This window comes from Triturus cristatus, chromosome 7 (genome assembly GCF_964204655.1).
Source record: "Triturus cristatus chromosome 7, aTriCri1.1, whole genome shotgun sequence".
Taxonomy (NCBI): Eukaryota; Metazoa; Chordata; class Amphibia; order Caudata; family Salamandridae; genus Triturus; species Triturus cristatus.
This window is the reverse complement of record NC_140590.1, coordinates 1,019,456,331-1,019,479,492: the sequence shown is the minus strand read 5'-3', so window position 1 is coordinate 1,019,479,492 and position 23,162 is coordinate 1,019,456,331. Positions and strand designations below refer to the sequence as shown.

At 43.1% G+C, this 23,162-nt stretch overlaps 1 protein-coding gene across 4 annotated transcripts in view; it reads right to left on the bottom strand.

Annotated features, from left to right (window-relative positions):
* The window catches only part of LOC146811030 (E3 ubiquitin-protein ligase RNF14-like), a 172,030-nt gene that overhangs the window by 102,561 nt on the left and 46,307 nt on the right, over positions 1 to 23,162 (bottom strand). The window contains exon 1 of one of the 4 annotated variants that reach the window (XM_085618074.1): positions 13,695 to 15,475. The exons of 2 other annotated variants lie outside the window; for them this stretch is intronic. Coding sequence is in view for 1 of the 2 variants with exons in the window: in XM_085618073.1 (XP_085474199.1) it covers positions 1,833 to 1,861 (29 nt within the window). In the remaining variant the exon portion in view is untranslated. Of the gene's footprint in view, positions 1 to 1,832; positions 2,143 to 13,694; positions 15,476 to 23,162 lie in introns of those variants that run through there. One more of the 4 variants, XM_085618073.1, reaches the window with a different exon arrangement.

The window sequence follows — 23,162 nt, the reverse complement described above, 5'->3', positions numbered from 1 at the left end:
GTGGAGATATATTTTCATTGTTCAATGGATGTGATCGCTATGTATGTGATAAATACTGCTGATTCAGGGGGAAGATAAAACCATAGCCTTGAGTTTCACAACCAAGCCAGAGGAGATCAGGATTAAGGGCAGTAATCACATCAGCAGTATCTACCTGATGTCTATCTGCTTATCTGCATTTGTAAAGTAAGCAAAACAGAGAAGAAGTAGTTACCGTATTAGTGGGGAAAGTAGGGAAATTATGTTTGTGGATAATGGAAGGCATATGCCCTTGAATACAGGGGTCAGCAGTATTAGGGGGAATTGTATGGTAATTATCTAACATATCGGCCGTGTACTCTGGTGGGGGAGGGAATGGTTCTGCTGGGACTGGGGGATTTATTGCTACTTTACTGCTAAAAGAAAACAGAGATAAATTTGATGGAGCTCTCATTTTTAGAACAGATGTTGGAAGAAAGTTTTCTTAGTTCAGTCTCAGACGTAATGGGAATTAAGTGATGTGGCTCATCAGTTTGAGCAACTACCTTGGGGTTTTCTGCACAAGATAATTTGGATGAAAAAAGATAAAGTGCAGTAGATGAAGCTACACCTAGTTTTTTAGGGAGCATAAAGTCTTGAGAAGGCACCAGATTATGATTATGGTATAGGCACAAGCAAAACATAATGGCTGCCTAATGGACTTTATCAACAAGCATTTACAATGCAAAAGGTCTCGCAAATGCAGGTTTTTGAGCTACTGGCATTGTAAATGGCAATGCCTTTTATAATATGAAAAGGCATTGTCATTTACAATACTAATAGTTCAAATGTTTGCAAAAGCAATACCTATTGTATTGCAGAGCGCGGTGTCCCTGAAGCGGGCACAGCGCTCATTAAAAAAGTTAAATAAATAAACAGAGCGCGGTGTCCCTAAAGCGGGCGCTGCGCTCCGCATACAATTTAAAGGGTTATAAGAAAATCGGCCACCATTGTCCCCAATACTGTTAATAAATAAAATAGTGCTCACCCACTTTTAATGCAGACCGTGTAACAAGCCAAGTAAAAGGTCCAGTCCTTATGGGTGGTAACAAATGGAGACAAGGCAGTACCAAGGCGGGACTAACAAGCCTATTTATTTTCGAATCAGAAGCCAGCATTTAGGAAGGACAATGACACATGCCAATGAGAAATACGGGCGGAGAGTGGGCGAGGCTTCCACTGCATACCCTAATACAGCATGCCTCGCAGAGCGAGTAGTGCGTGCACGCTGCCGCTAGGCTCGACCTAAAAACATGCAATCAGACTGCTTTTTCTTGGACATGTAAGTCCATCAGTATATTCATGAAAGTGATGTATCTTAAAAACCATTACCAATTTCTCTCACGACAGAGTGGGGAGGTCACCTCCAGTTGACGCCGTACCACCATTTTCTCAAATAAATCATCTGGCAGGTGTTAATGTGAGCAGTCCCATAAGAAGCTCTGTCTGTAGACCATGTACTGTTTTTCAGAAGCTTAAAGGTCCTGTGAACTAGGGTAACAGGCACTGAAACAGAAATCTAGAAGTTGACAATAACAATATTGAATAGGAGGCTAATAGCTAGGGATGGTGGACTTTGAAGATCCCAGAAGGCAATTCATAGAATTTTGAAACTAAACTATAATCTCTGCGATGAAGCTCGGGATAATATTTGCACCTAGAAAATTGGACGCAATAGCTAACCTGGAGATTCTGCAGTGCTCAGCCATGCATGATAGACAGGTACTAAAAATGAGGTAAAGTAGTTTCTGTGTATTGAGTTTCAATGCACAATACGACGATCTTTATTGAAGGTCACTGATGTCTTTACTCACCCTACAAGGAGCTTGGGTGGAAGTCTCATCAGCAGGAAACTGTACTTGAAAAACCTGAAAGAGCGAAATAATCCCTCCTTAATTGTACCAGTAGGAAAAGGAACGATGAACAAACTATTTGCTCTTCCTGACTATGTTATGAGACTCAGCAATTCAGTGAGCTGTAGAAATTAAGTTAGTGTTAGATATTGGGGCTCTAGTTGGCAGAAGTATGCACCCTGCCCAAGAAGGGACCACAGTCTTAGTCAAGGTAAGCAAGATACGCACTCATACATAACCTGTGCTCACCCTCCGGTAGCTTGGCACAGGGCAGTCAGGCTTATCTAAAGAGGCAATGTGTCAAGTATTTGTGCAACATGCACACAATACCACAATGGAAACACCACAAAAAGACTCCAAAATATAGTGCTTAGAGTCATAAAGTGCCAACCGGGGACATCTGGTCGCACTTGACAGGGGCAAAGCCAAACATTCAGGCCGACTGCGATGGAGCACATGTCAGATACAGAGACCAGCCTTGGCCTGCTAACACCAGTACTTTTGGAGGGGGCTGGATTCACTCGAGAGGAGAGGAGCAGAGAGGCGATGCATCATCGTCGTCGATCTGTAAGATTCATATGTAATACGATTTCATTGACTTGGCAAAAGCTTAGTTGTCGAGCAGCACTGAAGATGGCGATGCCTCATCATCGAGCCACGCACTATGGGAAGCTTCAACGTCGAGCAGCCCAGCAGATGGGCAATGCGGCCGTGTCTGGTGAAATACACCGGTTTTGCTCAGCGCAATGACGGCAATGCATTGACTTGAGTATTGCAGCACAGAAAACCTCACTTTCAAGGGCCTAGGACTGGCCTGATACCACTTGACAGGGCAGGGATTCACAGATGGCAGAATCCAGGTGCCGTTGCAGGATTGCAGGAAGTCTTTGATGTCCCTGAGACTTCAGAACAGTGGGCAAGCCAATCTACCCTTGAAGTCACTCTGGGTTTAAGTCATATTGGTCCAGTCCTTTTCCTCAGCAGGGCAGAGGGTAGAAAACAGCAGGGCAGCACAGCAAGCAGAGTAGAAACACATCTCTTGTAGCAGCACAGCAGTCCTTCCTCTGGCAGAGTTCTTCACAGGTCCAGTAGTATCTGGTTTGGAGGAGGTAAAGACCCAGTACTAATACCTAGGTATGCCTTTGAAGTAGGGGTGACTTCAAAGAAGGGTCTTAGAAGAGAGCAGAGGTCCTTTCTTCCCAGCCCTGGCTCCAGACTGTCAGTAGGGAGTAATCAGCCTTTCTGTGGGGACAGGACATTGCCTATTCAGGTACAAATTTCAGTCCCTCCCTCCTTTCCTGCCAAGGAAGAACCATCAGAATGCAGATGGGCATCAGACACCTACCCTTCCTGTGTTTGTGGCTGTCTAGAGGGAATGCAGAAAGTGGAGCTGTCACCCACCCCAGGCGTGTATGGGAGACAGGCTGCAGACCCACAGAGCAGTAAGAGCAGAGCAATGACCACTTTCTATAAGTGACATTTCTAAATTAGTAATGTTAAATACAACTTTCCCAGTAAAGAGGATTTATCATTACCATTCCAAAGACATAAAACATGACAAAGCTACCCCATTCTAATCAGGAATTACAACTTAAAAGTCTATTAAGGAATTTCCAATGTTAACCTATGAGAGTAGTAGGCCCCACTGTAGTGAACAATGAAATTGGGTGTATGTCACTACCAGGACTACTTGCAAAACTTAAATGTGCAGATCCTACCTTTAACTTACACAGCACCCTACCCTATGGGCTACTTAGGACCTACCTTAGGGGTGACATGTGTAATAAAAGGGGAGTTTCTGGTTTGGCAAAGGGTTTTGAATACCAAGTCGAAGTTGCAGTAAACTTCACACACAGGTCCTGCAGTGGCAGGCCTGTGACAGGTTTGAAAGTCTATTTGTATGTGTGGCACAATCAGTGCTGCATGCCCACTAGTAGCATGTAATTAAAGGCCCTGGTTATATGGTATACCACTTTACAAGGGACTTATAATTAAACAAAATATGCCAGTTGTGTACACACCAGTGTAACCATGTTTAGGGGAGAACAGTAGGCACTTTAGCACTGATTAGCAGTGGTAAACTGTTCAGAGTCCTAAGTCCAACAAAAATAATCGGCAAAAAGTGGAGGTAATCAGGCAAGAAGTTTGGGGGAAGACCAACCTAAGGATGGCAGGTCTAACAGTTAGTAATGCATACAGTCATTAAAAGAAGTGGCATCCAGCTGATGCCCAGTGAGTGTGCAAGTTGAGTGTAAGGGCAAAGCACACCTTTTTACATACATTTTCTCACAAGTGAGTGCAGCCCCTGCACTGCTATAAAATATTAACTGAGCCATTACAAAGGTCATAAGCAAATGGTATTGTGGGATGTGAACAACAATCCGCCAGTAAGGGAGTGGCATGGAAATTTGATTTAGCAAAATAACAAAGGTAGGAAAAGTGGCAATGGACATCTTCGGTCTCATACCTGAATGATATCATGTTTTACCTGTTATGAAGTTTAATTTGTAAAACAAAAAAAAAGTCGGGGTTACCCAAAGTTTTCTCTCCAAGTCCACTGCATGGTGTGGTCACCAAACACCATGGCTGCCTTTACTTGATTCTGCTTCCTGCCTTTCTGAAGCCACCCTAAACTTCCTGTCTCTTTATATTTCTTTTGAAGGTTCTTACTTATTCCTGTTTTTTTTCTCTCTCACTTTTCCCCATATTTCCCTTCTTAATTCTTTATCTCTTTTCTGCCTTTTTCTCTCCAACTCTTGGTCAAATTCTGATGATGAAAAAATAAGCCCCCGGTCTCATAAATGAGTGCTGGTACCCACCAGCTGCAACTACAAATAAACATTTAGCACTACTGATGTCCCACCAATAACCTCTGAGCTGCCTCCTATTTACAGATGAGGTACTAGGAGAAGAGCAAATTGTGCAAACTACTAAATGTTTACAGGGCTGTGAGAGAACTGTTTACTTTCTTTCCCAACCTCCTCATTCAAAACCTTGAGTTCGAGGATAGCAAGGCAAGTGCCAGGGGTACCAAAGGGCATTGCCAGGGAAGTCATCTAACACTGGAAACCCCAGGTGAGGTCCATGGGTAGCTTGGGGCTGTATTTTAAAGTTTTCGTTACTTGCTGGAAGATGTGGTAACATTGTTTGCGAAATAATTTTTCATTTTCAATAAAAATATTGAACACTGGAAGTATCAGGCTTTACCTGATGCATAACCTAATTAAGTCCTTTGGCTTATGAGGACATTGCCACTAATCGGTAAGGGTTCCTGAATTAAAGCAATAGCTGGAGATGTCCTTTGCTCTAAAGTTGTATAATTGTTATTTTATACAATTGGAAATATTTTACTACATATCATATTGGTTCTGTTAAAATAGCTGCTTAAAACACATGCTATGAAAAATTCTTGGACAATCTAGCAATAAAATATAGATAGACCCTTTCCATCGGAAAACAATATTTTGTTGAGATCTGGGTTGCTTCTTTTATTAAATGAAATCAGGTATAAATCAATTAAAAAAATGTAAACGAAGATTGGCAAAGCCAATAGGTCTCACATTGGCAAACTGGTGTGATGGTTATTTTTTTGTTTTATTGCAAGCATGTGCCACGAAAAGAAAAAGAAAATATGCTGTCACCTAAATGTGGCCACCTTATGCTTGCAATAAAAATGTTAAATTTAAAAACATTCAACAATTCAGCTGTTTTACTAGTGATGATTTTAAACAAGTTTCAGTTCTGCCATTATTTATCACTATTGCTTATGAAGGAGACAAAAATCAATCGCCATCTAATTAAGGACTCAAATTGCAGGTAACTACAATATATATTTTGTTTAAACTGTATTTTATTGGTTTCAAGCAAAGAAAAAAAGAACATACAGAGAGAGTTGACAGGGCCATACAAATTCTCCTGACAGGTATATATCAGAGGCAGCTACAGACAAACAGTATACAGTATTAGTAAGCAGGATCATCCCCCTGCCCAATAACAATCAAAGCAGTGTGTATATAGAACCAAGGCAACGAACCAGTCATTATAAAAGGAAGCACCACGACACACTTGGTTGTCAGAAAGTTGTCATGTGTATTAACCCTGAACACAATCAATCCTTTGTCTTAGAGCCACTCTTGGAGGTTGTATCACTGTCTTCCTGAAACATACCCTGGAATTGAGCCCACAGAATAATGTACAATCAGTAAAGGCCTGTCAGATATTTAAACTATGGTCGTTATTGCTACTATACTGGTCTAGTCTGGCCACTGATAAGGCAGCTCTAACCCAGTCCTGGGGCTTTGGGGGCAAAGGGTCTCTCCATTTCAAACATATCTCCCTTTGGGCAATTAAAATCAGATACAACAGTAGACCTCTGTGGATGTAACTCAGTTTCTTACTCAGCATACCATCGTCTCCAAAAAACACCGTCGTTATATTTAGGCAAATTTCTTCTTTGTAAATCCCGCTTAAAGTTTCCTCAATTCCACTCCAAAAGCGAGCAAGTTTGGGACATTTAAAGCAGATGTGAAGGTCATTGGCCTGGGACAGATCACATCTTGGACATTTTGGGTTTAAGAGAGGGGCAAGTTTTGCGCTCTTGGCAGGAGTATAGTATAATCTATTGATAACAAAAAGTGGTTCTTCTTAAGATAAGCCGGCTTAATGTATTTATACAACAGCTTCAGGGATGGTTCATAAAGATCTTCAATGAAACCTCCAAGTAGAGTTTGGTTCCAAATATGGGTTGATGGGGGGAGATCCTTATCCTCTGCCTCTACCAGCATTTTATACCATTTAGAGATTTCTTTATATTTAAGATTTATATCCTGAAGGGAACTCTCAACCCCCCACAGCCCATGAATATTTCTCTTCTTAGCTGAAAACCACGAAGCCAGTTGTATATATTTAAATCTAGAGAGGCCCTCCCCGAACTTTGCTCTTAAAACCTCCCATGGGAGTACCCCTTCTGAAGACACCAGATCTGACCAGGTGGAGATACCAGCTCTTTTAATTGCAATTGCCAAATAGTCTTTGAGAAACTCCGGTGTCCCAGGAGAGTCCCAAAATGGGGCAAAATCCGAGTAGTATCCTATCCCCCATCTGGTTCTAATCTTATACCAAAGACTCAGGGCATCCCTTAAAACTTTCAATCGAACTTTTTTGAAGTATCTGGGTGCTCCGAATTTATATAAAAAGCCTTTGCCACGCTCCTGCCTTATCATCTCTGCTAAAAGTCTGCCCCAAGTTGAATCATCTGGTTTTGAAAGCATCACCCGAATATTTTTAAATTGAAAAGCAAAACAATAACACTTTATGTCTGGGAGAGCCAATCCCCCTTTGATCAGCCTGCGTCTCAGTTTCTTCCAGGCCAACCTGGCCCCCTTCTGTGCCCAAATAAAACTTGTAATCTTACTTTAAACTTTATTGATATCTGATTCCAAGAAGGCAAGGGGAATAGCGTTGAAAAGAAACGTTAATTTAGTAAGTATACCATTTTAACCAGGTTAACCCTGCCGTAGATTGTTAACGGGAGATTTTTCCACCTGGCTAAAATTTGCCCGACTTCTTTAGTAATTCTATTCAAATTTATCTGCGCAATTTTCTCGATCTCTTTAACTATTATAATGCCCAGATATTTGAGCTCTTTACTGATGTTGCCCACCCAATTGTCTACATTCCAGAGCATCACCTCAGTTTTAGTGGTATTAGCTAAATACCCTGAATAGGCACCAAATTCTAACAACAGAGCTTCAACCCTAGGTATTGTTACCCCTGGGTCGTCAGTGTATATTAGCAAGTCATCCGCATATAGGGCGATCATACTGTATTGATGGGATTTGAATGGGGTAATCTGTTTGTCTGCCCTAATAGCTAGGGCAAGGGGTTATATATACATGTTAAAAAAGCAGGGGTGAAAGGGGGCAACCCTGCCGTGTCCCTCTGAGGATATCAAAGCTGGATGTTAGAACTCCGTTTACCAGAATCTTAGCAGAAGCCCCCTGATAACAGTTTACCAGGCTTTGAATAAAAATAAGCCCAAACCCCATAGCCCTCAGGGCCTCCCAAGGGTAAACCCAACAGACTCTATCGAACGCCTTGGCTGCATCCAATGCCACTACAGCCAAGGGTTTGCATCGAGCGGTTGCAAAATCTTTATTAACTGTTGCGTTAATTCTTGGCTGTGTCTTCTGGGGATAAAGCCTTTCTGATCAATATTGATCAACTGAGGGGCAATTTTAACTACCATCCCTGCTAGAATGCTCATAAAGATCTTATAAACTGCATTCAGCAGGGAGATCGGTCTATATGAGTCTGCCCTTAGCGGGTCTTTTCCAGGCTTTAAGATAAGAACAATGGTAACCTCCTTCCAAGAGCTAGGTACCTTACCATCTAATCGATAAACAGAATTTAACAGAACACCCAATATAGGGGCCAGTTCATCGAGCAGATGTTTGTAAATCTCGTTAGGAATGGCATTTGTACCAGCTGCTTTATTATTTTTGCACTTCCGAATTTGTTCCCAGATCTCAAGCTCCGTTATTGGGGCATCAAGTGTGTCCCGACTTTCCTCTGTTACACGCAGGGGGGTTTTATCCCTTAGCCAAATCCTAAGTGCCTCCAGGTTAGGTGTAATTTCCTCTTTATAGAGTTCTGCAAATAGGGAGAGGGACCGTGCTTGAATATCATCTGACCTACTTGAGATGTCACCATTTTCATTAATGATTAGTTCACTTATATGGTTTTTTGCACGGTCCGCCCTAGCTTTCCATGCCAACAAAGTACCTGCCTTCTCACCATACTCAAAGTACTGCATGGATTTGGAACACTTCATAATATTAACTTTAAAAAGAGTGGAGGCAAAATGAACAGCTAGTAAACAACACACTTTAAACCAGATTTGCAGCGTAAGAGAAGGCAACTGTTTTAGAAGGATGAGAACGCTGTGCACAGGCTTTTGAAGCCAATGGGAAAATGGGGCCTACCCACTGCCCAAGAATGTATGCTGTGGTAGGCAAAAGCAAAAACTGAATGGCAATATAACAGACCAATGAATGAAGCCTGCTGACCCAAACCCTCTCTGTGTATGTGTTTATGAATGATTTTTTAGGAAACAAACAATAGTCTAAAGATGACTCAAAGGTCATACCTAAAAAGTTATAGAAGTTTATTCTAAACTTGTCAGTGCAAGCACAATTGCACAATAATGTTGACGTTCTACATTTTTTCAATATTTGAGCACAAAGGTTTTTCCAATCAAACGTTTTCTATGGATCTATAAACGAGCAAATACTTGCATGTAGGAGAAAATGGGATCTGCGAGTGGTGCACAGAAACAGGCACGTACTGACTGGTCTGTAATATGTTCCCATGAAGAAACAAAACAAATAAATACAATTATATGGTACTGTTTTGTTTTCAAAAGCACAGCTGGGCAAGTACATAATTCATATCAGAAACCAGAGTCCAAGAATCTTTGATGGGGAGGAAGATACTTCAAGCGGAAAACCTACAACTCACCAGAAATACTAGAAATCCAATTATCAGGTTTACAAAAGGATTTGTGCATGGCCTTAGTTGCTAGCAGAGGTCCAAGCACATGGGAAATCATATGACGTGAGTACCACTGCTCTTATTTTAACTTTAACATTGTTTATATAGTTTTGTTAGAGTCACCTCCATTAGTACATAAAAAGACCTAATTATGAGCACACCAGTGTGCAAAGGGTGCTAATTTCACACCTTGAAAGTTGATAACATGGAAGGTAACCTAAACTGATCTATGTGAATTACTGGAAAAACAAAAACTGAGAAACTACATTTGGAGGAAAACAAACAACGGAAAAACAATTTTAAGGAAAGCCATTTTTAAGGAAATACAAATAAATCAAAAATGAAAGGAAACATTTTAAAGGAAAGATCATTTTGAGGGGAAATACACAATTACATTAAACTTAAGTGACGTTGTGGTCTAGTGAGAGCTTTGGGTGGTTAGGTTTAGGTAATGTTTAAGGGTGATAGGGTTTTTTCAGGATTCGAGAATCGGTTCAGGTATAGAAAGGGTTTTTCATTGGTTAGGGTTGATGAGGGTATTTTATAGGTATCAGGAATGGATGGATCGAGGGGTGCTGAGGGATTCAAGGATGAGTGGAGTTTATGGGTGTCAGGTGTTTTGAGGGCTCAGGGATGGGTCGAGTGGAGGGGTGAGGAGAGGTTTTAGGGTTCATTGATGGGCCGAGTTCATTACTGGTGAGGGTTTTTAAGGTTCAGTAATGGGTAGAGGTTAGAGGTGGTGAAGAGTTTTTAGGATTCAGAATTAGGTTGGTTTAGGGTGGTGAGAGGCTTTAAGGATTCAAGGATGAGTGAGGTTTAGGGGTGGCGAGGGTTTTTAGCGGTCAGCGGTGAGGCTTTTTTTATGGTTCAGGTATGAGTGGTGTTTGGGTGTGGTGAGTGGTTTTATGAGGTATGGGATGAGTGAAGTTTAGACGTACAAGGGGTTTTTAGGATACAGGAATAGGTGGAGTTTAGGGGTCGTAAGGCGTACTATGGTTCAGGAATGGGTGGAGTATAGGGGCAGAAAGGGCTTTTAGGGTTCCGGGAAGGATGTAGTTTTGTGATCATAGATGGGTGTACTTTAGGTCTAGTGAGGTGCTTTTAGGTTTCTGGGATGGTTGGAGTTTAGGGGTAAAAGGAGCTTCTAGAGTTCAAGGATGGGTTTAGTTTAGGCGTGGTGAGAGATTCTTTAGGGGGCAGGAATTGCTGGTGGTTATGGGTTGTGAGGGGTCAGGTATGGATGGTGTTTAGGTGTGGTGAGGGTGAGTGATTTACAAGCATTCAAAGCAAGTGTTTGACAGAGTAAAATATATGAATCAGAAATAATGTCCACTGAGGTAAACATAGAAATAAATACCTCTGACAAAACTGTTTCCAAAAGTAAGATCTGCAGCCATTGTATTTACACCTTAAAAAACTAAAGCACGCAAAAGCCAATTTTGAACAAAAAAGACATCCTATGAATTAATTCTGGAAATTTCCAATAAACAGCTTAGGGGAAACGGTTTCTTAGTAATGGGATTTTATGAAATCGTTTTTCTATGAAATCACATACAACCCCATTAACTCTTGGAGTACAGAATTAACAAGGATTCTGGGTTGAGCTTTGAGAATTCCAGAGGAATGATAAATTACTAAGGGAAATCATTAATTCTGAGTCAGATTCCCCCATTGTTTTCCCTGAGATTTTGCCACTTTCAGAAGCCAAATTCTCCAGGTAAAAGATGCCGGTCCGCAATATCTTCATGGACCTCCTAATTCTAATGGGACCTGGAAGGACGACCACCCGAATTATGAGCTCTCTAATGAAGGACAAGGTGTGTTGTTCTTGGCCAATAAGAACCTCTAGCTCAGAATTTTTTGCCCATAAATAGGGGAATGCAAACTGCTCCTAATCCTCTCTGAGTTCTTGGTCTGCCTTTATGTGCATTGGCAGACGAGTGTGTAAGATATGAAAAGTGAGTGGTGCTGCAGATCTGTCGGCCAAAGACAATTCTGCATTAAAGATTGTCACTTCTGGGCTGTACTTAGAGGCAAGTAAATGAGGGATGTTTCACACCTACTGGCATGGCAGCCGTGAGACATCACATCGAGCAGCTGAGGCGCTGCTCCCATCATATGCTTTAATCCAGGGTCACAATTACGGATCCCATGGCTCACTGAAATGCTGCAGGCTAAATTGCATATTTATTTGGTAATGTCAGCACTATAATTAAAAGAGAACATTCGTAAATTTGAAATGGATGCTTCTGCCTGAAGTGGGATACCTCAAAAATTGAAATAATATGAAAGATATGAAAAGTAATAAAGTTATCTTTTGTCAAAAATCTATTGTTATGTGTCTTGGTTACAGGGGTGTCTGAAGCTGTGCACTGTGCAAACTGGGTAAATATTGTTCCGTTTTGGAATGTGAAAAGGGCCGTAGTTAGGGGCAATTACTCTCAATCCGACACATTGCAGGGTTAGGGACCGACCTTGAGGAATTGGTGGAAATGCTGACATGACTGATACCCCTGACTGCTGTGATAGCTAAAACTTAGAATTACTACTGAATAACCCAACAAGGCAGAATTAAAATGGTAGTGGGGAACTGGCTTCGCCAGGCACCAATAAAGTTACAAGTGCGTAATTAGGGGTGAAATCCCTAAGCATGGATTGTGACCTTGAAACCCTGGAGCAAGATAGTGGCCCTGATGTCAGGCGGCAAGTTTACGTTGTTCCAGTGAATTTTGCCTAGTAGCAAAAAGGCCGTGGTTTGGAAGAGGTGAATGTCGGTTTATGTGTGGCCAACCCATCGTGATTCAGTCGTTTCATCAATGGTTTACATACAATGTATAAATCTTTGAAAACTATGGTGTGCCCATACACATAGAAGATTTGTAAAAAATGCTCAAGAGTGAGCTCCTAGGTACATGAATTTGCCTGCTGCACCTTAACTCAGGAACGGGACTTCCGGATTTCCTCTGCATTTGCGGGGTTTTGAGGAGGTCTAGAGTCTGTCTGCTGGTGGTCGAAGGTGGGCCAGGTTTTTTAGTACAGTTCAGGAGTGAACCAGTGACTCTGGAGCACCTTCTCCAGTGGATCAGAACACCAACTGCCATTATGGAAGCCCAATGCACAGCTAGCTCTAGGAAAGTAACAAGTGAAAGCAAAATTGGCTGACCGTCTCTGATTGGCTGGTGGGGCCAGGCGAGATACTGCGATCCTCTGGTACAGCACAGACCCAGGTAGAAAGATCACTGAATGTGGAAAGTTTTCACACCCTCAGGAACAAGCCCTAATACAGTACACGGTCCCTCATTGGATATATTCAGCAAACGCGCTTGGGGACTGGCGAGTTTGCTGCTGGTCCTCCCTCGAAAGTAGAAGGAATATAAAACCCAGGGAGGAGAATCCCTCTATTTTTCTTGCATTGCTGTGGCAGGCAAAGTGAGACTATTTTCCCTTGCTAGGTCCTGCTTGGGCTTGGAGCGGATGACTCTTGAATTTATCTGCATTTATCCACCAGCACCGTAGTATGGAATCCAGATCTACTTATTTTGAGGAATAGTGTCATAGCCAGTGACAGAATTTCATCTCACTGTGAAGTGAAACTAGAGACTTTTTGTTCCACTTCAGAGTATACTGCATATCAGTCTTTCTTCCCACATCATTAATTTACTCGCATACTCCCTTATACCTTTTGCCCATACAAACCTTGGTACATCAGCTTCTTCAGCAGTCGCCTTACCATCCAGAACCTTAGTTCAGATACTGCTATTTTATTTCACCCACGAACCCCAACTTCCACACCACTGAAAACAAAACTTTGGGGACTTGTAAAGCAAGTATAATTTAAATTAATGGCCGTTTCTGTCTAAGAGAAAGAAACAGTGTTTTATTTCATACACTGTATGATTTCATAATTGGCAGAAATAAAGTTAAAAGGCGCTTTAGCCATAACCTATACTGCACAATGATGACAAAAAACGTAGACACGCCTCCAAGGGGGTAAAACGCTCTGTTGAATTGTTTACATGCAGAAACGTGAAGCCGGCCCTTTACTGTGCCGCTAATGAGTGAGTATGTGCACGTGCCCATTTGTTGGATTCTTTTAAGCCTAAAACGTTGATTAAAAGAATGAAAACTTCCTGCCCTGTGGGTGCTCGGTGCACTTCGGCGCAGTGCGCAGCTTTCTAAAATGTCGTTTTGTAATTTAAGAGAGACGACCGGTTTGTTTAATTTTCAGTACGTTTCCAATAGTAGGTAAGTAAGTTAAAGAAAGACAAGTACCTGGAGAAGGAGGGCGCGCAGAGTGTGCTGTTCTCCTGCTCTCAGCTCTCTAATGAAAGCTCCTACCCTGAGCGGGGTGCGGCTCACGAGTTGCCTGAGCTGATGTAAACTGAGAGCAACTCTTCCGGGTGACGTCAGTCTGGACGCAGCGCCAGAACACATTACTGCAGCAATACACAAGACAGATAAAGAACAGCCCTCAGTGAATCATTGTACCTGCATCGGAGCAGAATAACATCAAGAGACAAAGTCAGTGAACGGGGAATTCCCATCTTAAAGCGGCAGCACCTCAAAATTAGATCATTCAGTCAGTAATGCCGACAAATGACAAAAGCTTAGAGTGACTAGATTTGGAAAACCAAAAATCAGGATTCCACAAACACATAAGTAGGAGTACAGTTTGGCATCGATTTAAAGCGCAGAATGACTCAACTGACAGCGATTTAAAGCACCGAATGACTCAACTGACCTCGCTCACCTCCATGAAACAACAAAGACAATGACGAACTAAGGGACATTAAATCAAATATTTCCAAAGAGTATGGTCTGTGCTAAGTAAATTGCTTTGTGCTGCTAATTCAGCACTAGAGACCATATAAAGACCTGCCTCCTCTCTAACTGGGCCATGTGCTTAATTTACTGAAATTTGCCGAGACAAATGGTGAAAAACCCAAGAGCCCCCCAGCAAACCCAATGTGCCTGGTCACCCTACAAAAGCATCTCTATATACGGGTATGAGGCACTAAAGCTCTGAGGAACACGCACAGAAGCGGCCAAGGCTCTCTGGAGGTGTGGAAAGACCTCTGGGTCGCTTTCTAACTGGTTAGTGCTGTGAAAAGGCTGGGGAGTCGGGGTACTTTGGAAACAAATCAGAAAGGAAAGGTGATAAGTGGGGTCAGACACGGCTAGCCTCACAGGCTCAGTTTTGGGAACACTTATTTTCCATCGTTAGACTTTGACCAAAGCAAGCAAAAAAAAGAAGGAAAGGAAGAAACAAGGATGAAGAGGAAACTAAGAAAATATTGACAAAGTGAGAAAGCAGGGATGGAAAAGAACCTTCAAGAGTCAGCCAAATAGACAGGAAGTGCAGGTGGCAGAAAAAAGATTGATTAGATGGAATCAAGACTAGGTTGCCCTTGGTATGTGGCAACCAAGGCATTTCACAGCTCCAGCAGGACACTCGTAACATGATCTTTGAGCCCTGCATTAATACACATTATGTGACTGTTGGCTCATTTTGCAAAATATAACACAGTCCAGTATCAAATCCCAGTCCAGTGCACAGTAAATAACATAGCTTCATGGATAAGCTGCAGAAGATTACATTACACAACATATGACCAGGTGTAGCATAATAATATCATATATGCCTAGGTATAATAAACATAACATTACAAACAACGTAACATTAGATAAACGTATACCATAACAAACCCATAGCATACAACAGATGTAATTTAAAATGACATAGCATGCCGCAAAGCACAATCTGTGGGCCTGATTCACAAAGGTAAACTTACACTTTTGTGTACGTTTACAGTTTTTGATTTTCACAAACAAATTTATGAGTAGAACCTGTGCGAATTCTATGTGTGGAGTCTCTGCTACAAGAGCGCAGACTCTGCAATCGTAATGATACTAGTCGTAACATTTGTTGTCAATGAGGCCCTGTGCGCTTAGTTTGAGACAGCACAAAATATTTGTAAACTCCCTGCCTTTATTTTCACCTTACAGCCAAGTTCTAATGAAAGGTTTTCATCACTGGCAGAAATAAAGTTCAAAGGAGGTTTAGCCAAAACCAATCCTGCCCAACGATGACAAAAATCCATCGCAGTGACACGTCCAAGGAGCTAAAATGGAGTCAAAACGCCCTGTCGAGTTGTTTACACGCAGAGACGTGAAGCCAGCCCCAGTACTGTGCCGGTAGTGAGTATGTGCATGCCTATTTGTTGGACTATGTTGAGCCTAAAATGTTAAATGAATGAATGGCCGTTCCTGCCCGATGCGTGCTCAGTGCACTTCGGCTCATTGCGCACCTTTCTAAAATGTTTTGTAATGTAAAGGGACACGACCAGTGTGTTTTATTTTCAGTAGGTTTTTCATAGTAGATAAGTAAGTTAAAGGACGAAAAGTACCTGGCGAAGGAGGGTGCGCTGAGTATGCTCTAATATCAGACAGAGCATGTCTGAAGTAAGAAAAAGAGACACCTCGTCACTGCTAACAAATTATAACAGACAACTAGCGAAATCACCTGGCACCCCTCTAACAGCTGTCTTCACTTGGAAAAATGGAGGAGCTGCCCTGGGACTCTAAATCCATACACTGGGAATACCAGACACTGTCTCTGTTTATCAACAGCAGAGGGTAGTACTTCTGGGATCCAGCCTCTGCCTAGTAAACCAGGCAATGGGGTGCAGCCTGCGTGGAGCACTGGCGCTGCATTCTACTTCACAGAGGTGACGGTTTTCTAAAAAGAATATAAATAACTTACGAGAGACGATCTTCTTCCATATTGAATATACTACAGATGCCTGTCATTTCTATCTGAAGCCTGATGTAATCAAAGTTTGTGACCACATTCCTTTCTGCTTACTAATGTGAATCAGTTCACTCTATTGTAATTGTCAGCCTTGAAAAAGCCCTGGGCAATAGGGGGCAAAACACGTGTTGGGTGCCCAATGAATAGGCATGCAACTGACTGAAACTAGAAATTAAAGAATGAAAAGACCATCCAACTGATATTAACATCTAAACTGCATATGCTCAAATTTGTTTGTAGTAAGTATCACCAACTGTTGATATTCTATTGCTATTATCTTGCCAGGTGGTAAGATCTGTTTTTGAAATGTGCACATCTTACATTACTGCCCACAGCTGACCTAAAACATTGAAAAGGTTTGCATTAGGGTCCAAAATTAAGCAAGTACCTACCTATTCAGAAGGTGTTTTGTCTCATCATTATGATTGCTGTAATGCATTTCAGCAGCTTTTCCTCCCGCCTCCCCCATGTGTTGAAAGTTTCAGGAAGTAAAGTTTTATACTTTGCTTGAACTTAATATGGTGAAATGACCTTACTAGAACTCTTTGAGGGATGAGACAGAGAAGATAGCATTGCATCAATGTTTGTTCTGTTGAAAACTTCACTACATCAGTCATGACTGCTCTTTCTCAGAGTGACACTACTACTATCCCTGTATCTCCCCTAACAGCCACTGATTATCTTTGCTGGTAAGTAGGGGTTAGATGTTTTACACTAGCCCACTGTCTAGCCACATATTAAGGTCAATTTGTCAGAGCCACCATAGACTTAAGCTGTTCCCAACATGCACTGTATTAATGATGCCTTATGGGAGTCGATTTATCTAAATCAATCATAAGTAAAAATGAGTGAAAAGTACTACTAACTAAACATGTTAAGTACCACATGTAAACCCACTCACACAGTGCAACATCTATAAAATATATAACACGGTAGGGGGAATATCAACACACCTTAGAGGCACACAAATTTTGAGGACCACTGTTTCTGACAAAGCCCTCAACACCTCATCCTAGAAAGCCATAAAGTTACAGATCAGCAGGGCCGCTAGAATTATCATAGTATGTGAGTGGCCTTTTTTGCTTGCATAGTTAAGGATTTGCTACATTTGCCACATAATCCATTCCATTGTATGCTGCATAATCTGCAGATTTTAACAAAAAAAAGTCTGTAGTTCAAACAGATCAAAAGCTACTAAAACATAGTGACACATGTCCCGCTTAGAGGAAATCTCGTCACAAAAGTTGACTGGACCTCTTTCCAATGCTTATTGCTGTATTTGGGTGTTTCATTGGTGATAACAAGGTGAACTTTGTGCTCAGACAGTGTTAACCTGTGTAAAAATAACTAAATAATTAAGTAATGCTATTACAAAATGTGCCACATTATGCCTCATCATTTGCCGTATCTTGCCACATAATTTAGTCAACCTTGCCCTATAATTGGCTCCTCCCTTGTTGCATAATTCCAGTGGCCTGCCAGCAGAGTTTAGCATCCAACTATATGGCAAGTAGCACAGTTCAGCCTCATCTGGCATCTGGTAAGAGTGCGAGCTCTGTTCTTAGTTCAGGCTGCGCCATCTTCACTGCCCAGCCTGGCCACACCAGTTGCTGGACAGGGGAAACCCAGTCATTACCACGCATTACCTTTACAACGCATCTTTACAACCCATATGCCTTCACTACGCCTTCCTTTACCACGCAAATATTACCACGCACACATATATATATATATATATATATATATATATATATATATATATATATATATATATATATATATATATATATATATATATATATATATATATATATATATATATTGGATACCCAATTGGAAAACTTAAACCGCCGCTGACCGACTTTCCCGGCGGTCATTGAAGACCGTAGGTTATACAAACCTAAGGACGCCAAGCAATATGCCTGACGCCTACGGGTATTTACGTGGGAATTCTATTAGAGGACCGGAGGCTTCGGATTATGCTTCTCCTTCTTTACTGCATAAATCACAGCAGCCAGTAAAACATACAATTTAGTAAAACAAACTACATTGTCCATGGTACTTTGCGTCAGCCACACCTCCTTAGCCCTCCATAAGAGCCCTGGTTACTGTCCCATCATACTCTTTCTTTGCTGCTCACAGCAAGAGATAAGTACCCCTTACGTTATATTATTTGAATACTGGATTGGTGATTATATGCCAGGGCTGACAGAGCGCGCTGCGCTTGAAGAGTTATTGTCAATGTGCATGCCTGATTTTATGTATCTTTAGGGGTTTGTCTGACTTACGGTTTGCTGCTTCATTCAGCATTTTATAGGGGGCGCGTTCGCGCCATAAGCAGGAGCTTTGCTTCGATCCCCAGCGCTGCTGGAATGGAGGTTTAAAGGACGCGCGTTAGGCGCGAAGGTACCAAGCCGCTGGGCAGCGAGAAAGCGACCGCTTGGGTCGTAGTGCTTCAAGCATCGGTGTTTTGGGCCGCCCTGGTGCACCGCAGGAGCCGGGTGGTTCCCGTCCGACGTGTGCAGCCCACGCGATCCAATTTGGGCTGGTTTTGGGCTTGTTTTGGGCTCGCGTTGGGCTGCACACGCCGAGATCGGCCCGTTTTGCTTTTTCTACCGCGTTTTGAACACAAACCGGTAGTAGGAAGGACGCCTGACTGGCTGAAAGAATCGTCACCCTGCAGGAGTGAGCACACGCTCCAGGAATAACTTCTTTTCGGCTCCTACGCCTATAATAGGCTGCAATAATTTCAATACAGCTTTTGCTGAGGGGGCTTGGTACGAGTAATAATTTTTGTGTGCATGTGGGCTGCCCCCCCTTTTACTTCTCCAATATATTTTTATGTCACTTGGCAAACTTGTCTGACATTAATTAATCTGCCCCACTGCATTATTATTACTACCATGGATGAGTGGGTGCGCTATGAGGATGAGGAGGATGTCTATTATGAGGGACAGCAGGAGACTGTCCTTGAAGATAATATAGTGGAGGCTCTGGACGCTTCCGTCCAAACCTCGGTGAACAGGGCTCTGGAGACCACAGTTCCCAATACTGTGCAACAAGAATTGGCAGCTGCGCTCAAACCTATCACCAAGCAGCTTGAGAGTTTTGTCAAGCGTCATGGTTTTACTAAAGACATGCGTACTGCGCGCCCAACTACTGATGTAGTCAAAGCGCGTCGATGGCCGCATGCTACGGCCCTGGATTCACTTCCGCCACCTGCAGGCGATCACGAATATTCCACGGGAGGCAAGGCAAAGAGTAAGCAAAAGGTCTATGTGGACTCGATACCACGACCACTGATACCGATGCTACTACAACTGATGAGGACGCCCCTCCCAAGAAGAAGACCAAGAAAGTGGCTTCTTCCATTCCGGAGAGAGACTCCTGAAATAGACGTAAGTCTGCTTACTTTTCTAAAGAAGTTTGCCAGAGACCCCAAAAAAGGGATAGATCGTGCCTGGACAGGGTGTCAGGACAAGCTCCTCGATGTAGTAGGACCCCTCGCAAAAATACTGGAGATGGCGCTGGTGGCCAAGGAAACAGCGAACCCGGTGGATCCGGATATCCTTGCAGGATGGACGCAGAGGGCCATTTGCCTGCTTGGCAATGCCAACTGTGCCATATCTACTGAACGACGCAAGTCCTTGCTCATGCGTATGGACACTAATCTTACCGATCTGGCAAATGCTGAACCCGGTCCCCTCGCAGAGGGCAACCTATTTGAAGACCGTTTTGTGAAGGATGTGTCAAAGTACGTGGGAACTTTTACATCCTTGGATAAGGCTCAATCAGGAATCAAGCGCGTGTTTACACAAGGCCTTTTCAACAGGGCCGGACGAGGCAGGGGACACTCGTCAGGCCGTTTTGCTAATCAAGGTCCCTCCAGAGGTGACTACGGTCGCGGAACAGGTGATTGGGACTCTACTAGAGGGGGAACCTTCTATCCCACTCGTCGTCGATTCAACAAACGCCGGTTCCAAGGAGGTGGCAACAGAGCAGGCTTTCAAGCACAGAACTCCGGAGGTAAGCTTGACAGATTTGTCCCTTCTACCTTTGGGGGGTCGCACTCAATTATTTCTACACAATTGGCGCAACCTTACCCAGGATGCGTGGATAATTCAGACGGTTCAAGGGTTCCAACTGGAATTTTACGAACCACCCTGTCAGGACACACTTCCGAACCCTCTCAGTTTTTCCCAAAAAGAATGCATTTTTATAGACAACGAAATAGAAGAATTGCTGCAAAAACAAGCAATAGCTTTATGCAGCAACAAGCCACACGGTTTTTGCAGCAATATTTTTCTGCCCCAGAAGAAAGGTGGGGGTCACAGACTGGTCCTGAATTTGAGGGAATTCAACCACTACCTCGTTTACAAACATTTCAAAATGCAAGGGATCCACCTTTTGGCGGACCTGTGAAAGCAGGGGGATTGTCTGGTCAGACTAGATCTCAAGGATGCCTATCTGTCCATGCCCATTTTTCCTCCACACCGCCGTTTCCTGTAATTACAATGGAACGGTCGGTGGTTTGAGTATTTGGCCCATCCTTTCGGGCTTTCCTCGACTCCTTGGTGTTTCACCAAGGTGATGAAGTCGGTGGTTGCACGTTTGCGGGAGCAAGGAATATGCATGATTATCTACCTGGACGACATCCTGATAATGGCTCACAGTACGGAATTGGTTTCACGTCACCTCCAAATAATGGTCTCTCTCTTGCAGAGTCTAGGGTTTGTAATCAACCATGCCAAATCGGCCCTGATCCCGTCTCAGACGACGGAGTTTCTGGGTTTTGTGATAGATTCCCAGACGGCCCAATTGCATCTTCCCAAAACGAAGCTCAAGGACTTGAAGAAAGAGATAGTAGTAATTCTCAGCAAGCAGATGGTTTCTCTTAGGGTCATTGCCAATGTAGTGGGGTTATTGGCATCATCCATTCAAGCGATTTTCCCGAGGCCACTACATTACAGAGCATTACAGAGGCTCAAGATTCAACACCTATAGAAGGGTCTGGCATACACAGACCTGGTTCCCCTGTCACAGGAAGTAAGGGACGAGATGCAATGGTGGCTAGGCCACGTGGAAGCGTGGAACGGGAGAGCCATTTTTGGCTTCCTGCCCGAGGTGGTCATCGAGTCCAACGCCAGTCGTTGGGGTTGGGGGGGGCGCTGCGGCGATATCTCCACAGGAGGAAGGTGGTCTCCCCAGGAACTATCTCTACACATAAATTGTCTGGAACTCCTAGCGGGTTCCTTTGCGATTCGAACCCTGTCCCCCAAGCAGACCTCCTGCTGCATCCTGCTACGGATGGACAACGTGTCGGCAGTGAGATACATAAACAAATTGGGAGGGACGAGATCGTCCCTGTTGGTGGAGATGCCCAAGGACTTCTGGCATTACTGCCTGAACCACCAGATAGCGGTGATAGCGGTGATAGCGGAATATATTCCGGGTCAGGCCAACCTAAAAGCGGACTGGAATTCCAGACATCTCAGGGACTACAGCGATTGGAAATTACTGCCGAGCATATTCCAATGGCTGCAGGATATTTGGGGTCCGTGTCAGACGGATCTGTTTGCTTCCAGGCTGAATCGGCAGATTCCCAACTTCTTCAGTTGGAGGCCGGACCCAGCAGCGAAAGCAACAGATGCATTCCCACCTTTCCTTCTCATCCCGAGAGTGGCCTCTCAGATTCTCAGACAACACGCAGAGGTGATTTTAGTGATGCCACAATGGAGAGCGCAACCATGGTTCCCGATATTGTTGGAAATGAGTTGCGATCTTCCCAGGATACTCCCATGGTCGGAGTCCCTTCTCCTGGGACCTCACGGGGAGCGACATCCTCTGATCCTCTCGGAGCGGTTGTTGCTGATGGCATGGCGACTTTCCGGCAACAGTTGGAAATGCCGGGGTTTTCGGAGACAGCTTCAGCTTTCATCAAGCAGGCTTGGGTGCCATCCACCAGGAAGCTATACTCTTCAGCCTTGACAGGCTGGATGGGTTGGTGCGTGGAACGGCACCTGGATCCCGTGGGGGCAGGATTACCCAATATTGTAAATTTCCTTTCAGAGAAGGCAGCAAGCGGTTTGGCTTATCGATCTGTAAATAACTTTCGATCAGCCATTTCAGCAGGACATAATCCGGTCGATGGGAAACCGGTTGGTATGCATCCTATGATTTGTAAACTTCTTAAAGGCATAAGGATAGCGAATCCTCCCAAACCTAAGTATTCAGGCTTATGGGATGTTCCTTTAGTCATTTCTCTTTTCAATAGTTGGCCGATGAATAATCTATTATCACGAAAACAGTTGTTTTCAAAACTAGCAATGCTTCTATGTTTGTCAGCTTGCAGGCGTTCATCGGATGTGCGGGCATTGGAAATTACAGCTAGAGTATTTACTCCGGAAGGGGTTTCTTTTACTATTACAGGCCGTACCAAGACTCTTTCCAGACATATAGAGTATAATGCTTTTCCCAGCAATGAAAAATTATTTGTTGTCCAATGCTTGAAAACTTATGAGGATTGTACTCGATTATTGAGACCTGAAGGCTCTACTCAACTTTTGATTGCTTTGCAAAAACCTTTTAAACCAGTGTCTGCTGCAACCATAGCCAGATGTCTTTGTTATATCATGAAGGAAGCTGGTGTTGATATTCAAATGTTTGGTGCACATTCTGTGCCTGGTGCCATGGCATCAAAGTCATTTATGTTAGGATCTAGCATTCAAGACATTATGCGTTGTGCTGATTGGTCATCTGAATCAACTTTCAAACAATTTTATTATAAGCCGGTGGGATATATAACATCTGTTGTTTTTAATAAGCGTTAAACTAGCATAATCCGAAGCCTCCGGTCCTGTAATAGAATCAAACATTTGCTAGCATTCGCGCCAAGAATTTTCAATTCTATTAAGGACACGGAGGCGAGG